Source organism: Cricetulus griseus, chromosome 6 (assembly GCF_003668045.3).
Source record: "Cricetulus griseus strain 17A/GY chromosome 6, alternate assembly CriGri-PICRH-1.0, whole genome shotgun sequence".
In the NCBI taxonomy this organism is placed as follows: domain Eukaryota; kingdom Metazoa; phylum Chordata; class Mammalia; order Rodentia; family Cricetidae; genus Cricetulus; species Cricetulus griseus.
Genome location: NC_048599.1, coordinates 71108866 through 71129213, shown reverse-complemented (window position 1 = coordinate 71129213; position 20348 = coordinate 71108866). Strand labels below are relative to the sequence as shown.

General features: G+C 38.9%; 1 protein-coding gene across 1 annotated transcript; it reads right to left on the bottom strand.

Moving 5' to 3' along the window:
* Positions 1-13703: 13703 nt before the first annotated feature.
* LOC113836333 (high mobility group protein B1-like) lies at positions 13704-14567 on the bottom strand. The gene has a single exon (XM_035447055.1). It carries the CDS (start codon positions 14421-14423, stop codon positions 13704-13706), a length of 720 nt encoding a protein of 239 aa, XP_035302946.1. The 5' UTR covers positions 14424-14567.
* Positions 14568-20348: the final 5781 nt, after the last annotated feature.

The following is a 20348-nucleotide window of genomic DNA, read 5'->3' as shown; positions in this document are numbered from 1 at the left end:
TCACTCATATGTGGATTTTAGACATAGAGTAAGGGATTACCAGCCTACAATCCACACTGCCAGAGAAACTAGTAAACAAGGAGGACCCTAAAAGAGACAAACTTTGTCCCCTGGAGAAGGGGAAAGGGTCACCATCCCCTGAGCAACTTGAGAACATGGGAAGAGGTGGGGAGGGAGCTACAAAAATGAGAAGGGAAGAAAAGGAAGGATGCAGAGGTCATGAGGGGGCAGAAAGGTTGAGTCAGGTGTAGATTAGAAGAAAGGATATGTGATAGGTAGGGTTTTAGTTGGGGTTGGTAAGGGAGGAAGAGAGGGAGAAGGGAACTGGGATTGTCATGTAATTCAATCTTGTTTGTAATTCAAATAAAAAAAGTAAAAAAAAAAGTAAAAAAAATCTTGTGTATTGGTCAGATTAGGATGACTGGTGTTTAACCTTATGTTACATGACTGATGCACACCAAGCCCCTCCTCTGCTTAAGGGAACCTGAAGTTCTGCCTCCTTCCTGCTAAAGCCACATGATGTCATGGTCAGAACAAGAGCAAAGATACTGTGTCACCATCACTCTCAGTGTGGCAGGCACCTCCTCCATGCCATGGTCCCCAGCTGTAAGTGGGACTGTGATGTGCACAGACAGAACACACTGAGATTGACAGAGTTCTCACAGCTTTGGTCACTGGATGACTCCACAGAATACAAGCAGCTAACATGACACCAGGCCATGCAGCTCAGGCTGTTTCCCCACTTCAGCCTCCCAAGTGCTGGGATCATGGGTATGTGCCACCACTTGGGGTTTAAGAGATAAATTTGCACTGTACTTAACTCCTGAGATTCAATTGTTATAATAGTTAATTACCCAGATTAATAGCATCCATATGATCAACATCTGGATCTGTCTTCCTTTAATTTAGTGTTACAGATGTTTGATATCCAACTTTAAGAAAAGTGAAATGGCATATGGCAAAAACCTTCTAAATGCTCTGAAGCCTTTTGAGCCAAGAAAACAAAAAGAAATTGTTGCTGTAGTTTCTTATCCCACCATATCCCACAGCCACCTTGCCCCAAATACACAAATACACAAAGACTTACATTAATAATGAAACTGTTGGCCAATGGCTAGGACTTTTTATTGGCTAGCTCTGTCTTCATTATTAACCCATTTTTACTAATCTATTTATTTTCACGTGGTCTTATCTTACCTGAGAAAGGTCCAGACCTGCTACTCCTTCCTTGGCTACATGGTGTCACCTTGTGGTCTCTCTCTGTCTACTTTTCTCAGAATTCACCTCATCTCCTAGTCCCACCTATCTTCCTTCCTCTATTGGCCAAATAGTGTTTTATTCATCAACCAGTAAGAGAATCATATATACAGAAGGACATCCCCATCAAGAAACTATAAATAAATATTGATGATAATTAAGTATTAAGTATTTACAAACAAATATTATAAGCACCATGATTCAAATTCCCCATTAAATAGTGAGAGGACACTAATTTATTTCTATCAAGTCATTAAAAATAACTGTCATAGCCTCTTGTGATGGCTAATCTTGGTTGTCAACCTGACTACATTTGCAATCAACTAAAACCAAGCAACTGAGTAGGGCTTTGTAAGATTTTCTTGACTGGATCATTTGAGATGAGAAGACAAACCCTAAATCTGGGCCATACCTGGTGGCAGCCCACAACAAAGGACATGGAAGAAGGAAACTCTTGCTTTTTGCTTGCTTGTCCTCACTCTTGTCCCTGACAAATTCATCTACTCCACTTTGGGATTCCAACATAGACTGAAGACCAACAGCTCTCTGGGAATTCCCTGGACCCCAGCACCAGAGTGGGACTGAGACTTCCAGCCTTGTGTATTGACAACTTCCAGATCCTTTGCCTTTCCATCATGAGACAGCCATTGTTATGCTAACCGGACCACTGTCTTTAAGCCACTCCAGTAAATCTCCTTCGAAATATATGTGTTCTTCATCCTGTCAGTTCTCTTCCTTTAGAGAACCCTGACTAACACAACTGTGGTGACAAATATGTGGCAAAATAAGGACTTTGCCACTCACTGACTGGAGGACACTCTTGATATTCCGGGATATTCTTAACAATGTTTATCAGGATCATTAAAACACACACACACACACACACACACACACACACACACACACACACACACACACACAGCTCCTAACACTCAACATTCTATTTGTATGGATTCTTAATACTAGAAAGATGTTCATTTTGGTATTTTCTTTTAAATTTGGTTTTATTCTATTCTAGTTTTTGCATTGCTAAGATCAAACCCAAGACCTGTATCTACTAGGCAAGTACTCTACCACTAAGCCACATCCCAGCCACCAGTGTCGACTATTTCAGAGGAGGGCAAACCTCAACCTGGAGGATTTGGCATACCTGCCAGCTCTTTCTGTAATTTTTTACTGAAAGGAAGCTATATTTACATACCATCTATGGTCATGTCTGTCATGGGAAAAATTAAGAGTTGGAACAGAAACCTTCAGAACTACAAAAGACAAAATGATCTGCATTTGGTTCTTTTAAAACAAAAATGTCCTTTTAATGAACATAGCAATTGTATATCAGCAGGGAGCAATCTGACATTTCAATACAAGTCTGCAGTGAAGTTATTTCTCCCATCTCTGTAGCTATTGACTGTCTTTCTTTGTCTCTTACTCTGTGTCTTTCCTAGTCTCCTTTAACACTAGTCTGCATTCTGCTTCTTGGAGATCAAGTATTTAAATGCATGTTTTACTACATTTAGTTATCTAGTGTGAGACCATCATGCTGTGACACTCACACGTAAATCAGAAGGCATCTTGTAGTAGTCTGTTCTCTCCTTCTACCCCATAGTCTCAGGAATCCCAAGTCTTCTACTTGGTGATAAGCACGTTTGGGCATGGAGCCAACTCACCAGCATGTGTTCACCTTTAAAACTTTCACATACAAATGAAAACATGAAGTTATTCTATGTATGTTATTGGCTCCTTATTAAAAAAACTTTTAGCCAACTTCTTTTTATATCAACCCCTGATATACAATAATAAAAATATTAGCCTGGTGGGGGTGGTGCACGCCTTTAATACCAGCACTTGGGAGGCAGAGGCGGATGGATCTCTGTGAGTTTGAGGCCAGCCTGGTCTGCAAAGGGAGTTCCAGGACAGACTGCAAAGCTACACAGAGAAACCCTGTCTCAAAAAAATAGAAATAAGAAAATAAAGAAAAAATTTAAATGTGCTGGATAGCTAATAATATAGCAAAGTTGATGCTATATTCTTATAAGCAATTATCATACAGATATTAAAATACTTTCCATGAAGTATTTAGAAATACTGGAACATGTTGCTTATATAATAGTAAGTGTGAAAAAACAGAATTCAAAATGATTTATATAATTCCTATTTGACCTAAAAATACTCACTCATATATACACAAATAGATGAGAGAAGCCAGACACCAAATGTTAGTGGTGATTATTTGTAGGGATGAAATTGCTATTGGCATTTTTGTTCTCCATACTTGGATATGTTTTTAAATGTTCTAAGTGTTGTTTTTATCATTGGATAAATATTAATTTTATTTTAATGCCTGAAGGAATGAATTAAGTGGTGTAATTACTATGTCACCAAATTCTTCCTCATATTCCCACTTATCTAATAGCAGGGACTGAAAGTAAACTTAAGGAGGCCTCAATGGTGACTGGGAGTCAAACTGACAATTACCAACGCTTCCATGTTTTTGGTCTTAGAGTTGAGCCCCACCAACAAGGTGTTAAACTGAAAACAGATTCATCATCTTCCACCTGTTCTTAAAGGAGAACTAGGCTTCAGAAATCTGAGAATTCAGGGCCCAATATGCTGAGTTTGTATCTCCTCTTTTGTAGACAGGGAGTTTGATGCAGACAATTGTCTCTTTAACAGCTCACTCACCTCTGGATAGACATTTTCCACAGGTTACCAGTTCCCAGCGGACATTCCTGCTGCCCTGGGCATTCTTTAGTGAATCCAGATGTGTTTTAGAGTAAGTTTGTCTCTGTAGATACAGGAGTAAGGTTCCTATATCTATAACCATTTAAGTCTTCCTATAGGTGGTATTACATTTGCAAAGATGTCTTTTTGATTTATCTGCCCCTGGATCACCTGTAAGTACCTGTCAATGGTAAAATTTTATAACTCTGAATATGTTCTCCAATTCAACAAGTAGGTTATGTCACTTCCATGTAATTGCCAAGGAGGGAAAGGGTATGTTCAATGTTATGGATACAGAGAGGAGAAGGAGACTGTTTGCGTATGAACCTCTTACAGCTGCCTAAACAGAAGGAAGCAATTAAGAATCTCAGGTGTGGAGCCAAGAATTCAAACCCCTACATATGAAGCTTATGAGGGAGAGATTAAGGATGGGAACCAGTGCTTTAAAGTGAGACAGGAGGCAAGAAGAGAATATACATACTACAGAATAATGATCTCTAAAGAGACTTGTTTGCTATCTGCATTTTACAAGTAAGAAAGCAGAAGTAGAGCAAAGATGAGTTAAATTCATGCAAACTCACATTACTTAACAGTTGGACCAGGAAATAAACTCAGATCCTTTACACACCAATGACCATAGTTCGTGCTACAGTTACCCCACACCTGACAATCATAATGAAATCCCTGCTCAAGAGCAATTCCACATCGTCACTCTCAAACATGTATATTAGGACGAGTTAGTCAGAGACAACACCTTCTTTTAGATGCTTTTATCTCAGGGTACTCATGTCAGGCAACGAATAGATGCTACAATGATTTTCACACCATAAGATGTTAAAGGAAATAAGGGATGTATTTAAAACCTAATGACTCATTTTGATGATAGCCATGGATACATTCCCTAACATTCTTAGAGTATTTTATATAATAAATTAATATTGGACTTCTTGATCCCCATAGCCATGAAAAACGAACCCGTGTTCTGTAAAAGCTAACAAGTGTTCTGGAACTTTATTAGAGCAACCCAGAACATCTTTCAGAGGGGTGTCCTGTACTTCCTGGGAATTAGTTAAAAACAGAAAACCTCAGGGTACACCCTGGTCTCACTAAGCTGAAACCTACAATCAATCAAAAGTCCAGTTTATTCACCACATGCACTTTCAAGCTTAGAGAGCTCTCCATGATGCCTGTTAGGAAAGGAGGGTCTATTGTAACAACACGCCAAGGATCAGTTTAGTTATTCTGTTGTTCTCACATCCAGCAGAAGGGAAGAGTGTGGCATGATGCCCGACACAGGCATTCACTTGACACCTGCTCATCAGTATATGCCAGTCAGTAGCACTCTGGGTACTGAGAAAGGAAAGTTCAAGAACAATTTGGTCATGCTCTTCTAGTTCACATCCTCACTTGCTTTAGTCATCTTGATCTCCCCTGATGGCTTCAGTCTGAGGTCACCATCTATTTCCTCTCCCAGTAAAATGATGCCATTAAGAGCCCAAAACATTCCCAGAAGGCTTGAGTTGGGACAGGGGCAGTGCTGAATGTTTCAAACACCATAGTGGATATCTGTTTGGGGGACTCCAACCTCTATTTATTTGCTCATTTGTTTGTTTGGGTTTTTGTTTTGTGATAATGTAGCATTTCCCTTTAGGTGATGATGTAGAAAGCTGCATTTCCTGTACCTTTTAGGGTAAAGCAGCACAACCCATGACCTCCAGAGTCAGGTCAATCTGAAAGTTCTTTTTCTTGACCTCCATTTGGAACCTATGACCCAGTGTACAGAAATGAGATTCAATCCAAGGATTTCTGCTAGAACTATGGAATTCTGAATAAAGAGCTACTCTTTTGAATGTGTGTGTGTGTGTGTGTGTGTGTGTGTGTGTGTGTGTGTGTGTGTGTGTGATGTATGTGCGGTGTTCATGTGTGAGAGTGCAGGAACCAGCATGCCACAGCATGTAGAGGTCAGGTGTTGGTCCTTGGCTGCTTCTGTGCCAGTCTAGCTGGTCTGCAACTTTCCAGGTATTCTGCTATCTACAGGAGCTATAGGGGCATTAGGTTTGTAGACACCTGGATCTATATGGGGTTAGAGGTTTTGAACTCATGTCCTCACACTTGCACTGCCAATCGATTACCCACTGAATAATCTCTTCAGCCACCTAGAGTTACTTTTTTCGCCAGATTTTCTAGTCTAGTAGGATGTACATTTGAAGCTAGGTGCTATTTGCCATCCTTGCCAGCACATGAAGAGGGTCTCCTTGAGAATAAAGCCAACCCAAAGAAAAGCAGAGCCAAGAGCTGGAGAAGAGGCAGACTTAAATACATGCATTAAACATTTCTGTCCAACAGTGCACAAAGGCAGCTTTGTACTCAGTTCTCTGATGTATGAATTGATAAATTCCCCTTTTATTTCAGTTGGTTTGATTTGGATTCTGCATGCCCTGCCACTGTTGACATCCTGGCAGCACACCTAAATGTTTTCCATGAAGTCCTCAAGCACATTCTGAATCAGATGCCATTAGTGTACCCATTTTCAAGACTAGAGACTTTGAAAGGTTAAATCAAATTATTTGCTCAATAACACATACCTGACATGTGTTAGTCTCCCAATATCTCATTACAAAGATTTACATTTCATCAGACTATTTTAAATAGTATTTACTGTCTGGAATTACTAAACTCTGCATTTGAAAAATATCGGAAGGAAATGGGTATTCTAGAAACTCACTAATGATCTTTTCACTATGAAAGCATGCCCCCAGAGGAGCACACGAATGACTGGCCCATTGATAACTTCCCATAACTGGACCTCTTTGAATGCAATTCATTACAGAACCCATCTTAATTCAGTCCATGCTATAATAGATTGCAGGTTTACGGTTGCAGCCATAGGTAATTTACCAAGGTCAAAGCCAGCAAAGGGTAAACATGGGAAATAAAATCCTTTTTGGTTTCATAGTTATGCTCCAGTGTTTTTCTATTTCCTAATAATGATACCCCTCTCAAGTACTTTTTTCCTAGCTCCAACTAAATGTTCTTTAATAAAAGAAATATTGAATCTTTCACATTATTTTTTCATATTTATGATGGAAAACTACCTTCAGAGCTTCAGTCATCTAGTTTAAAGTTATGAGAATAATCTACTGATGCTGGAAATTTGTGACAAAAGAAGGCAAAGTCTACTATAGGGTTTTGCAGTCATAGCACCGACCCCAGCTACACATAAATCTAAATCTCAGCAATTCTGCTGTGTGTCTGTGCCTGAAAACAGTCACATCAAACAAAACAGTCTTTATTATAGGGTGAAATTCACTTAAAGAAACTATTTGGCATATAATGATATGAATAATAAACAGGCTCCCACAGATTTATGGTTGAAGGTTTGGTCTCCAGAGGGTGGTACTATCTGGAGAGAAGGCAAAGACTTGCGGGGGGCAAGGGAGGGGGGTCTAGCTGGATGACAGCCACTATATGCCTTGGAAGGCTATCTTGTCACTGACCCCTAACTGTCTCCTTGCTACCTGGCAGTTCTCCCTTACACCCTCTCCTCCATGATGTTTTACCTGAACTAAGGCACATGGCCAATAGAGTCAGGCAACCATGGACTGACTTTTCTGAAACCATGAACTGAAATAAGTTCCTTCCCATTTTAAAATTGCTTATCTCAAGTGTCCTGCTACAGAGACCAAAGGAGTGACACATTGTGATGTTGTTGTTCCTGGAGTAACAGAGAGCTCAGGCAGGGGAATGAGAAGAAAGAGTCACTGCTACTATGGAAAGGTAAAATGGATAGAGAATTCTGCAGAAGTGTACCATTCAGTAAAATGCGGTCTTACCAGCTGAAGGAAGGGCAAAGCACTCATCCTACCCATGAGTTTCTGTGGGTGGTCTACTCTCCCCAAGCCCCACTTCTCTCCCTGATACACATCTGCCACACTGAATCTTCAACTGCTTTGCTCTCAGGTGAAGTTGGCTGGAACTACATGAGAAAACTCAAAACTCACCTGCCTCCCCGGTGTCTGTAGGAAAAACTTACTGACCACTACATCCCTCCTCCATAGGAAAATTCCAATTTGCCCCTCTCATACAGGCACAACCACTAGTAAAACATATGTATGAGAACATTTTCTCCGGCCTAGAACGATGGCTCAGTAGTTAAGAGCACTTGATGTTCTGGCAGAAGACTCTGGCTCAGTCCCTAGCACCTCCATGGATGTTCATAAATGTCTGTAACTGTAGTTCCAGTGGATCTGATGCCCTCTTCTGACCTCCTTGGGACCAGGCACACAAGCAATGCATAGACATACATTTAGGAAAAACATTCATACTTATAAAATAAGACTAAAATAATTTTTTAAAGTTTAAAAAATTTTGCTTAATGTAAACATGCATTTGTTTATTCACTCAACAATTGCTTTTCCTGCCTTCTGTCAGTGAGATACTATGAATGATATAGTACTGTATGACACAGAAAGTAAGGGACTCTGGTCTGTGTACTTTTATTCAATGGGATTTATTGAGCTATAAAAATAAGCAAGGAATTTTAGAACAGAGCCCTGGACAATTTAAGCAAACTTTCCATCTTTACCAAGTTTACATTCTAGTGGAGAAGGACCTGATATAAAAGGAAGTCTAATCAATATAAGATGCCTTCAGAAATGTTAAGAAAATAGAGAGGAATAACAGATTATTGAGTAACCTAGAGAGTGAGGATGGGTCCATGTCTAGGTAGCAAATGAAGGTTCTGAGAAAATTTAAGGAGTTGAGTCTTGGGACAGATTTTTATTGCTACAAATTCTAGCTCTCTTCCCAACAATTGAACTTGGAATATTGTCTGTAGGAGCAGTTTCCTTCCTTGTCAGGTCAACATCAAGTTGGCCATGTGATACCCTTTTACTGATGCAATATAGACTAAGCATCAGTGAGTCAGACCCACAGAAAAGATCTGAGACCCAGCAGTTAATTTCATTAGTTCACTTATTTTGCTCCCCCTTTGTCATATTATGAACTGAGTTTGTTCTTTGAGCTTGTATCATGGTATTAACATTTAGGTATCTGTACTGGCCTGCCTTTGGAGTTCTAACAAGATACACCCTCAGCTGTTGCCACTAAGAGCACCACCTGTGACTATTCAATATGTTCCATTTTAAAAGGGTCCTGCCCACCTTCCATCTCTCTCTTTCTCGCTGTCTGTCAGTTCTTCTCTCTCCCCTCTTTCCTCTTTCCCACTGCTCCTGTCCCCAGAGGCCAGTCTCCCCCATCCCCTTTCCCCTTTTTATGATCTTTTTCCCTTAGTAAAAAACCCCTCTGCCTGAATTCTGTTTCATGGCATCTTTCTCTCTGGAGCTGCTTTTTAAAAATTACAACACATGAATGAAGGTATATGAAGCAGATATATAGCTGACCACAGCTAATGGGTCAACATTTAACATAAAATGATAATAACACTTGTTTTGTCACACAGTATGACCTGGTAAAAGTTGACTGAGACATACTGCTGAACAACGTCAAAGAGCCCTGGAGGAGCTCTCTCTCTCTCTCTCTCTCTCTCTCTCTCTCTCTCTCTCTCTCTCAAAGAGAGAGAGAGAGCTCAAGCATGCATGTGCTTAAGAATTCATTTGAAATGCTCAAGCATTACAAGGAAAAACAGCATGAGGACAAAGAATTAGAAATGACATGGGGAAAGTAAAAATGAGATAGATGGTGTAATCTTTTTTGCTCTTACGGTGAAAGTCTGTGTACCCTAAACTCTTCAGAAGCTTTAGAAAAGACACATTGAAAAGTTACCCTGGAATGAATTTGCACACATCAAATTCTATTTTATATTTTAAATGCTTAATTTTGAACATTTTTTGCAAACTTGCAGAAGTTGCAGTCGCAGCAGAGAGTGTGTCCTTCCTGCAGACCTTTGAACTAATCACAGACAGCCACCAATACCAGGAAACTAACTCTGCCATAGAGTACTATCCATGAGGCTGGGAAATGAGTCAGTGGTTAAGAGTGCATGCTGCTCTTGCAGAAGACCTGAGTTCAGTTCCCAGCACCTATGTCAGGCTCACAACTTCCTGTAACTCCAGCTCCAGGAGATTGAATTCCCTCTTCTAACCCCTGGGTACTGGATCCCTGTGCACAAACACATATAATGAAAAAGAAAATTAATAATTTATTTTTTAAAGGATACTATCTAAACTACATTTTACCCATTTTTTCCAGGTCTAGCATCTTATTCAGGACACACTTGTTTCTTGCATCTTAGTCTCCTGCTTCTACTTAGAGTTCTTTGGTTTCTACTTGTCTTTAAATGACTGAAATTCAGAAGTGCTTATTAGATGTTTTACCTAATGTCTCTCAGCTTGAGCTTCATGTTTTCTCGTTATGACATTAAGGTGAGGTTCTGTACTCGTTGCAAGAATATCATAAAAACGGAGAATGTAATTAGAACTAGACATGGTAGAAAAGAGCATGGCTGTTCTTCAAGAAGTTTAAGCTTGTACCATTGTGGAGTTCAGCAACCCATCTTCTAGCTGTACACAAAGAACACACACTCAGCTGTTGTGGAATATTAATTTAAGATTGTTACATTTGCTTTTGCTGTGAAGTATTTGTTTAATGGTACAAAGATGTGCTGTATTCTTTTATGTTGCATTTGTTTAACTCTGTGAAGCTGTGTTACTTTGCCTGTCTAAAACACCCGATTGGTCTAATAAAGAGCTGAATGTCTGATAGCAAGGCAGGAGAAAGAATAGGCGGGACTGGCAGGCAGAGGGAATAAAAAGAAGGAGAAATCTGGGGAGAGGGAGATCTAGGAATAAGAGGAGGAGGACTCCAGTGACCAGATACCCAGCTACACAGCAAGCTACTGAGTAAGAAGTAAAGGAAGGTAAATAGGGTAATGACAAAAGCCCAGAGGCAAAAGGTAGATGGAATTATTTAAGTTAAGAAAAGCTGCCTAGAAATAAGCCAAGCTAAGGCTGGGCATTTATAAGTAATAATAAGCCTTTGTGTGATTGATTTAGGAGCTAGGTGGTGAGTCCCCCACAGGAGTGAAGAGCCAAAAGAGTAAAATAAAACAACCAACTACACTCCACACCCACAGAGATGCCTGCAATTCCGTATTCTCTGCAGCATTGTTCATAATAGTTAAGGCATGTGTGATACTTAGTATGGATTGCCGGTTTAAAAGGTTCTAGAATTATCAAGGAGACAAGCCAATGGGTGTGTCTATGAGGGATTTTCTAGATTAGTTTCACTGAAGTAGAAAGGTCCACCCTAATTGTCAGGCTGAATGAGAAAGCTGAGTGAGGTAAGCAGAACATTACCCTCTCTGCTTCTGGACTGTGGATGCAATGCAACCAGTTACCTCCTCAAGACCCTGATGCCATATTTTCCCTGCCATGATGCACAATAGCCTGGAATTTATAAGTTGAAATAAAATTTTCCTTTCTTAAGTTGCTTATGTCAGGTGTTTTGTCTCAGCAATGTATGAATTAACTAATGCAATATGAAGATAGCTAAATATCCATTCCTGTTCTTTGCAACAACATAGAAGGTCCTGGAAATTAAGCTATGTGGAAGAAGCCAGATACACACAGACAAATATATGATTTCATTTTTTATGCAGAATCTTGAGCAAGTCAATCACATAGAAATACAATAAAAAGCTGGTTACAAGGATGGAGAGATTCAAGGCTACAAAGCTGCAATTATATAGGATAAGTGTAGGAAAATAATGTACCCCAGGAGGACTGATGTCAATAGTATTGTGTTTGACACTGAAAATGTGCTAAGAGAGCAGATTTTAGGTGCTCTTATCACAGTACATTAAAAAGGAAATTATGTGAGGTGATGGATAAGCTAGCTTGCTTGACTGTACTAATATTTTACTTTGTATATGGCTGTCGAAACACTGTTTTACAACACTGATAGCATATACAATTTTTAAAAATAAGTACCACAGCAATCATACTGTCTGGAGTCTTTCTTCAAGCATCACACATTAGGTTTACGGTATTCATGTCCTTATTAGTGATGTGACCTTGATATCTTTGCAAACCTTGTTTTAGAGAACATATCCTTATATTCTGGTGCCACGAGATGCACTGGACCATCCTTTATCTTCTGCTTGTTTGTCTCTGGCATCAGCCCTAAAATCTCCCATTGCTCCTATGAGCCACGAGTCATTTCATTGGAGAATGGTTGGCACTTAGAAATCAAGAACTGGTGCTTCCTGGGCATTGCTATGGAGATGCCATTGCCTCTAAGCCTGGAAGCAGACAGAACAAAGAGAGACATTATTTATCTAACCTGTTGTACTGGTTAGTTGCCAACTTTCTACAAACTAGAATCAGCCTGGAAGAAGGAGGAATGATCTCCATCAGACTAGCCTATGGGCAAGTCTGCAAAGAATTTTCTTGATTGCCGATTGATATAGGATGGCCCAGCCCACTGTAGGCAGTGCCACCTCTGGGCAAGTAGTCCTGGATTATGGAAACCATCAAGTTGAGTAAGCCATGAAATGTGGGAGCTAAAAAGCAGAGTTCCTCCACGGATTCTGCTTCAGTTCCTGCCTCGGCTTTCCTTGATGACAGACTATAACCCGTAAGATGAAATTAACACTTTCCTCCCCAAGTTGCTTTTGATCTTGGTATTTGTTTATCACAGCAACAGGAAAGTAACTAGGATGCCCACATAGCTATACATACCCATCATTCTAAATCCATCTATTATTTAGTTATCTGGCTATCTATTTTTACATAGGAGGTTTCAATATGATATATATGTATCATATACAAAGTTCATTACATATGGCATGTGTGTGTGAGTGTGTGTGTGTGTGTGTGTGTGTGTGTGTGTGTGTGTGTGATTATGTAGCTATTTTTTTCTGGATTGAAGCATTCTTTCTTGAGGAAAGATAAAAGGCTCATGACACATACAAGGGAATTATGAGATTCACAAATGCCTGTCTTGATTAATGTAAGATAAGCACTAAACTAGTGAGGGTGAAGAGACTTTTCTGGGGAGCTCCCTGCAAGTTGCAGAAAATGCCAGTGAAGCAGCTTTGATACACTGTTACCATCAAAGGTGAGCTTTTCAAGGTTGCTGCTGTCTGAGTCACCCATGCTTCTTGGTTCACCAAGATATGTGGGGTTGAATGAGTTCTTTGGTTTGTCATCTGTACCCTATGAGGGTTGATTGCATATCTGTTCACATGTCTCCTGGAAAAATCACGTCACTTAACATGTAGCCAGTAGTTTATGCTAATAACTCACATTCCAATTCAACACTTCAGTATTTGCTTTAGTTCTTGTGCCTCCATTATTTATAAATTCTTTCTCTCGTAGTAGGGACCCTGATTATTCTTATCTATAGCATATTTACATATCTGTTCAATTTTAGTGTGCTCCCTAGTACCAGGCCTTTTTTTTTTTTAATGTGCTTACTGACAGTTTTACAGAATTCGTGCATAAACAACTCATTGTATCTTTAGCTTTACAACACACTGTTTCCCAAAGTTAGTTCATTCTTTTCTTCATCTTTTCATTCAGGGTTGATATGTTGTTCATTTACTGCAATTAGGACCCATGTTAGTGTTTCTGATCCATCTTGCCTTCTGGGTACATCCAAGTTGCCTTCAACAGATCACTATTACTTTGGCTATTAGTGAAGGAAACATCACTATGACTCAAAGATCTACTGTTCTTTTTTTTTAACATTTCAATTTTTTTTCTTTAAAAGGAGTTGTGAGTTGTGTACAAGGGGGTTAAATGCTTTATAGACAAAAAAACTGCGCTAGAACCAACATATTCATCATCATCTTCTTCTTCTTCATCTTCGTCTTCCACTTCTTCCTCCTCTTCCTCATCCTCTTCATCCTCCTCAGCATCTTCCTCTTCCTTCTTTTTCTTGCTCTTTTCTGCCTTAACCACCCCCTTTTTCGCTGCATCGGGTTTTCCTTTAGCTCTGTAAGCAGCAATATCCTTTTCGTGCTTCTCCTTCAGCTTGGCAGCCTTCTTTTCACAGGGCTGCTTGTCCTCTGCAGCAGTGTTGTTCCACAGCTCTCCCAGTTTCTTTGCAACATCACCAATGGACAAGCCTGGATGTTCTCCTTTGATTTTTGGGCGATACTCAGAACAGAACAAGAAGAAGGCCGAAGGAGGCCTCTTGGGTGCATTGGGGTCCTTGAACTTCTTTTTGGTCTCCCCTTTGGGGGGGATGTAGGTTTTCATTTCTCTTTCATAACGAGCTTTGTCAGCCTTTGCCATGTCCTCAAATTTCCCCTTTTCTTTAGCAGACATGGTCTTCCACCTTTCTGAGCACTTCTTCGAGAACTCTGAGAAGTTGACAGAAGCATCCGGGTGCTTCTTCTTGTGTTCCTCTCGGCAAGTTTGCACAAAGAATGCATATGAGAACATTTTGCCTCTCGGCTTCTTAGGATCTCCTTTGCCCATGTTTAGTTGATTTTCGTCCGCGAGGCACAGAGTCGCCCAGTGCCCGTCCAGCTCGCGCTTGCCCCGGCGCTGTCTCTATGGAGCTCAATGTACTGCAATGGCTGTGAGAGCGGGAGCCAGACGCAGCCTCCTTACTCTCTCCGCTCTGTAACCAGATCTACTGTTCTTATGTTGATACTGAAATGTCATCTGTGCCTTAGCCCTGCCTGCCTTTTCCAATCCTTAATTCATTTCCATCCTTTTTCCAACCCAATTTGGTGTCCAATTTCTGCTTTACTCTTCCTGAATCTCTTCTACTCTCTCTCTCTCTCTCTCTCTCTCTCTCTCTCTCTCTCTCTCTTTTTCTCAACATTTTTTGTTCTTATTTTAAGGGTTGCCTATTATAAACACCCATTTGTATTTTGCTTTCTAATGAAGCAATGTGTATTGGGAATTAGCAGTGGATTGGACAATTTTCTCAGTCAGCTAAATTCTTTTTTCCTCCTACAAATTTAGTACGCGATAGCTCCGAATTAGAGAAAATAAATTTCAGTATAATATGTTCCAGCAAAGCACACTGTTCAGTCATAAACCTTTAAAGTGTTCTTATTTTACTTCCTTCTATATTTCTGGCAGAAAAACAAATATTTCTGACCAAACCACAGACTCGTAGACTCTGGGCAGCGTTTGCCATTGTTAAGCTCAGATTTCCTTGAAGGCCAGCAGACCTGACGTCTGCCATGAAGTCAAGCAAATTGCCTTTCCATTTCCACAGTTGGAAACTATGCATGGTGAGAGAGGGAAACGCTAGAAATGACCGGCTGTGTTTGGTTTGGACCAGTCATGCAAAAGTGAGGGTGCCCAGCATGAGTTCTGCTTGAAGAATGTCTGAAAGCCTGACTCTGGGGTGTGCCTCAGAAGCCTACCTATTTCACTCAGACTACAGTTCAGATACATAAACCAAACGGCTCTGCATTGGCCTCTCTTGAGTCAGATCAATCTCCACCTAATCAAGTGCATGAAGTTGAGAAGAACAAGGGAGCGATTGAGCATCCGAAACCCAGCTGTTAATTTTGGCCTTTGGGAACACCAACAAATGGGCTTCAAAGTGTTTGCTTAATCATGTTTCATTGGTACTTTTTGTGGCTAGTAGGAATTCGAGTAAAGAGAGTGGTCTTTTCTATTGTCAATATGAAGAATTTATACCCTCCAATGCCAACTTTTAAATATGGGGTTTTTTAAAATTGCTTTTATAAAAAAGAAAATAATTACTCAGAGGAGTCATGCCAGTCAACACTGACAAAGATTGATTTGTTGGAACATTTAGAAAGCCAATTCTGTGTTGGGTCATCCATTTAAAAGGTCCTTTTGTGTTCCTAATGCAATGTTTCAAAACTTCATGGTTTATCTACATTCAAAAAGATTAACAACTTGAAAAGTACATCTTGAGGTAAAGCAAAAGTATTTTAAACATTAGAGAATTTAAACCAGAACTGGAAATACTACATTCTTATGCACTTCCATAAGAAACAGAGGAAGTCCTCTCAGTAGAAAAATGTTATATAAAATACCCATACAATTGAGGGTAAGAGTGTTGGAAACCAGAGAAGCAAATTACTGACATATCACCTACTCTCCATTTTCCCTTTGCATGTAAATGCCTTGACACTGTCAAGTTTCATTGTCAACCTGTTTTAAGATACATATATGACCCTGGAATAGTGTGTGTGTGTGTGTGTGTGTGTGTGTGTGTGTGTGTGTGTGCAAGCATACACAAAAATATCTGTGAAACATTTAAAAATAAACACACCACTACCCCCAAAGGTTTGATTAAACCTAGTTCTGAAATCTGCTTTTACAAGAAGGGCTACCCTTAAGGAACTCTAGACAGGTAGCCTACAAGGAGATATTGGAGTAACCCAACAAACCTATTCTACAAACAAAATCTAGGCCATAAAATTGCTTTCATTCATTTGAAAATTATTATTAGAAATGCACCCTTCTTATAATAGCCATTGGGACTAGAGTAGCAGATAAGACAGTGTGGATTTTATCTTTATAGTCTAGCAGGAAGACTGGGTCAGTGGCAGAAACAGGGATATGAGAATTTGGTTATTTCCTCAATTAGTTCAATTTTTACTTTGTTTTAATTATCATTACAAACTCAGTAATGTTGATGAAAAAGATATAATAACATCAAAAAAGTGTTCAGAGACTAAGTGCTAGGAAGATGGCTAAGGGGTGAAGAATGCAAACTGCTATTTCAGAGGACCCGATTTTACTTCCTTGCACTCATGGCAGTTGGCCCACAAACTCCTGTAATTCCAGATCCAGGGGATCTGATGCCCTCTTCTGGACTCTACAGGCAACACACACACACACACACACACACACACACACACAGAGAGAGAGAGAAACAATTCCCATAATACATATGCACATAATAAAAAATAAAATTTAAAATCTTTTTTTAATGTAGACACTGGAGGAATACTATTAAAGTAGATTTTTACCAGGAAAGGGTCATGATGTTTGCCTTTGATTTTACAAATACCTTAGATAATTTCATGGGTAAAATATATCAGCGTTAAATGCTCATGCTTCAGATTTTCCTTGAGTTCTTACAAGGTCTGTTACAATTTTAACAGTTATAACTCCTTCCCTTCTTTCTTCTTTGAAAGGTTTAGGGATTACATTGAAATGTTGGTAACTAGAAAACAATTGCACTTTAACAATTTTCCACTTCTAGAAGCCACACTGGATCCAAACTAGCATTACACTCAAGTTATATACCTCTAGCCTCTGCTTGTGCTGAGTAAGTCAAGCTTGTACAATCTTATAAACATGCATTATTTTATTTCTTATTGCTGGGGGAAATGATACAATGCTGGTCCTCAGCAGAGTTCCAGCTTTCCATTAGAAGTTCATATGGTCAGCCTGGACTTTAAGAGCAAAGAAAACCTCAAGGTGAAGACTTGGAGATAATAAACCCCTAAGATATGCCAGGACAGGGTTCCTGAGCAAAAGCTAGCAATTTGAGATTAATTTAAATCCAAGGTTAATAGGTGGTCTCACTGTTGCTAAGGCGGAAATCTGGACCACAGTAAACCTCATTATCAAGATCCCCATTGCAATTCCTTTGTTAACACGAAAGATTAACTGTGTCAGATTCCATTGTGTGAATGAATAGAGAATTATAATGACATAGTTTTCAAGTGAATTCTTAAGAAAATGTTAAAGAATTTTATAGGAAATTATTAGTTTTAATATCTACCATTTCAGTTGTAGACTTCATTGGAGGTGTTCAGTGTGAATTTCCCAGGCATACTAATAACAGTGTTAACATTTGATTTCATATTAACTTAACAGATGACACAATATATTAGAATAAATATTAGACTTCAAATTGCTTCACTCATTTCAATTAAATTTTCACTTCTATTAGATAGACTTTGGATAGAATTTCACACAAATTTTTAAGAAGAGCAAAAGCATGAAAAATTATTCCATTGAATGTTGTAAAGTTTGCATATTTATTCAGACGTTCTTAACCTTGCAAGTCTGCTAGAAGTGGTATGGAAATTGTTCATGAACAGGCTTTCTCATTAGATTTTGGCACCTTTACATTGGTCACAGTCAGAACCCTGAACAGCAAAGGCAAAGTTGGAACACATTTTTGGTTTTTCAAGACAGGGTTTTTCTGTGTAGCTTTGGAGCCTATCCTGGCAGACCAGGCTGGCCTTGAACTCACAGAGATCCACCTGTCTCTGCCTCCTGAGTGCTGGGATTAAAGGTGTGTGCCACCAACGCCTGGCACATTTTTTATCTAAATATTTAAGAGTCTCCAATGAGAATACTTCTCAAAGCTAAAGGAGGGTTATGGGGATCCTTTTTTCCCCTGGTTTCTTCTTCAACAAAAGCTCTCATTATCCAAATTCATAATGGGAAAAAATTGCTATTTCCTTTTTTTTTTAAGTAGCGGAAATTCTTTACTGAAGAATAGCAAATACATTTTTATCACTTTATCATATATAACTTGATGAAAGACAATATCAATTTTTTCCAAATAAACAATATAAGAAAGATTTTCAAATCCCAAATCAACAACAACAACAAAAAATAATTGAAAGTAGCCACTAGGGTAAATGTTAACAACTGAATTGTCACTTATACCTGCTGTGAGGGGGAAAACCAGTTTTGTCCAATAGAGTGACATTTCAGTTATGGATGTAACAAAATCCTATAACAAATAAAACTCCTGGAATGTGGTAAAAGAGATTAATTATGCTTAGAACTACATATGAAAAAATGTTATAGCAAATTGCATGCTGCTGTTCATTAAATAATAACAATTCTGATTAACAGGTTTTTATTTCAGTGATTCACAAAATTTCAACATTAGAACATTAAGAATAAATAATTATAACAATTGAACAAAGAATATAAAAATTCTATCTTGACAGACTCAGCCACATTAATTTTAGGTACCTTGTCAATTATTCATAAGAAATTTATCAATTAAGAATAATAGACAAAAAAATCCATAGGATGATGAATTCTATTTGTTTCAAAGTGACAGCTAATATGTCTGTTTGCCAAGCATTAGGACTATTCTCCTACAAGTCTAGGAGAAGATAATATTTCTTGTACCATTTTTCAGTTGATTTTTAATGTTAGATTTTTTGAAGCATGATTTATAAACAGGGGAATTCATTCTTTTCAAGTATACAGTTTGATAATTAGACAGAAGTACTTATGTCACCAGAATAAAAATAAAATATTTTCATACTTCTTACTAGTGTTCTTTGATTTCTGGGATGCCAGGAAAAAATGCTATTTCTAAAAGTATGCTTTATTTGTAGAAGGGCAGTAGGGGAAAAAAGAAAAATAAAACAAAACAAAAAAGTCTTTGGTTGAATTTCAGGTCCAGAAAACAATCTTGTTAAGCACTTTGGCCATCCAAGTGCAATTTAAAGATCCCATGGCAATTTTCAAAAGGAATAAGGATTAGTCTCAAATCCTGGCCAATATCAATAAAACCGTTTCTAATTTCCACAGTCCCATTGAGCTACTGTCAAGAACCTAATGGCTTTCTCCATTAGCACACGTAGTTTGTCACTACGAGTGTTTAACTCATTACTTTGCAAAGCACTTTAAAGTGCTTTAAAATACCCCAATTCTGAAAACTGCTCTTTCAAAATACTGCGGTGCTGTTCTGCACCACATCCGAGCAACCCACCTTGCCCACCTGAAATAACACCAATGATCCCTGGACTGGGCTCAGAAAAGCCTTTTCTTCCTCCACCAATCCCAAATAAAATGCATGGCACCATACAGAGTGCTTACAACCCATATCTAATTAACACGAAGTAGCTTAGATGTGGTTTTGAAAATGGCCTTGACTGGTATCAGGCATCTCCTTGCTACAGACATATTGAAATCAGGATTGAGTTTTAATTCATCTCTCCCAGAGCCAGTCACAATAACTTCAAACACAGCTGCTATACAGATATTTGGCATAGAATTGTCGACTATTGATCCTTTCCAATACCTTTTCTATCTATCTGTCTATCTATCCATCTATCTATCTATCTATCTATCTATCTATTATCTATTCATCTACATACATAAATACATACATATGTACATACACCTATGTATCTGTCTTTCATGCATGACAATCCTGAATGGGGCATCAAGGGTGAAGAAATAAATTTCAAAAGATGAAAGTCAATAAATACAATGATGTCCCCCAGAGTTCTTAATGTTGAGAAGTGTTAATACAATCAAAGCCATGTAGCCCTACATAGAGAGTTTCATCGAAGAGATGGATCCCTGGATGACAGACTCCTGAGATTTATCACTAATGAAGAGTACATGATAACAAGAACAAGCAGAGAAAAGGCATCCCACATAGAGAAACGAACCTTAACCAAAGCTGGCTGT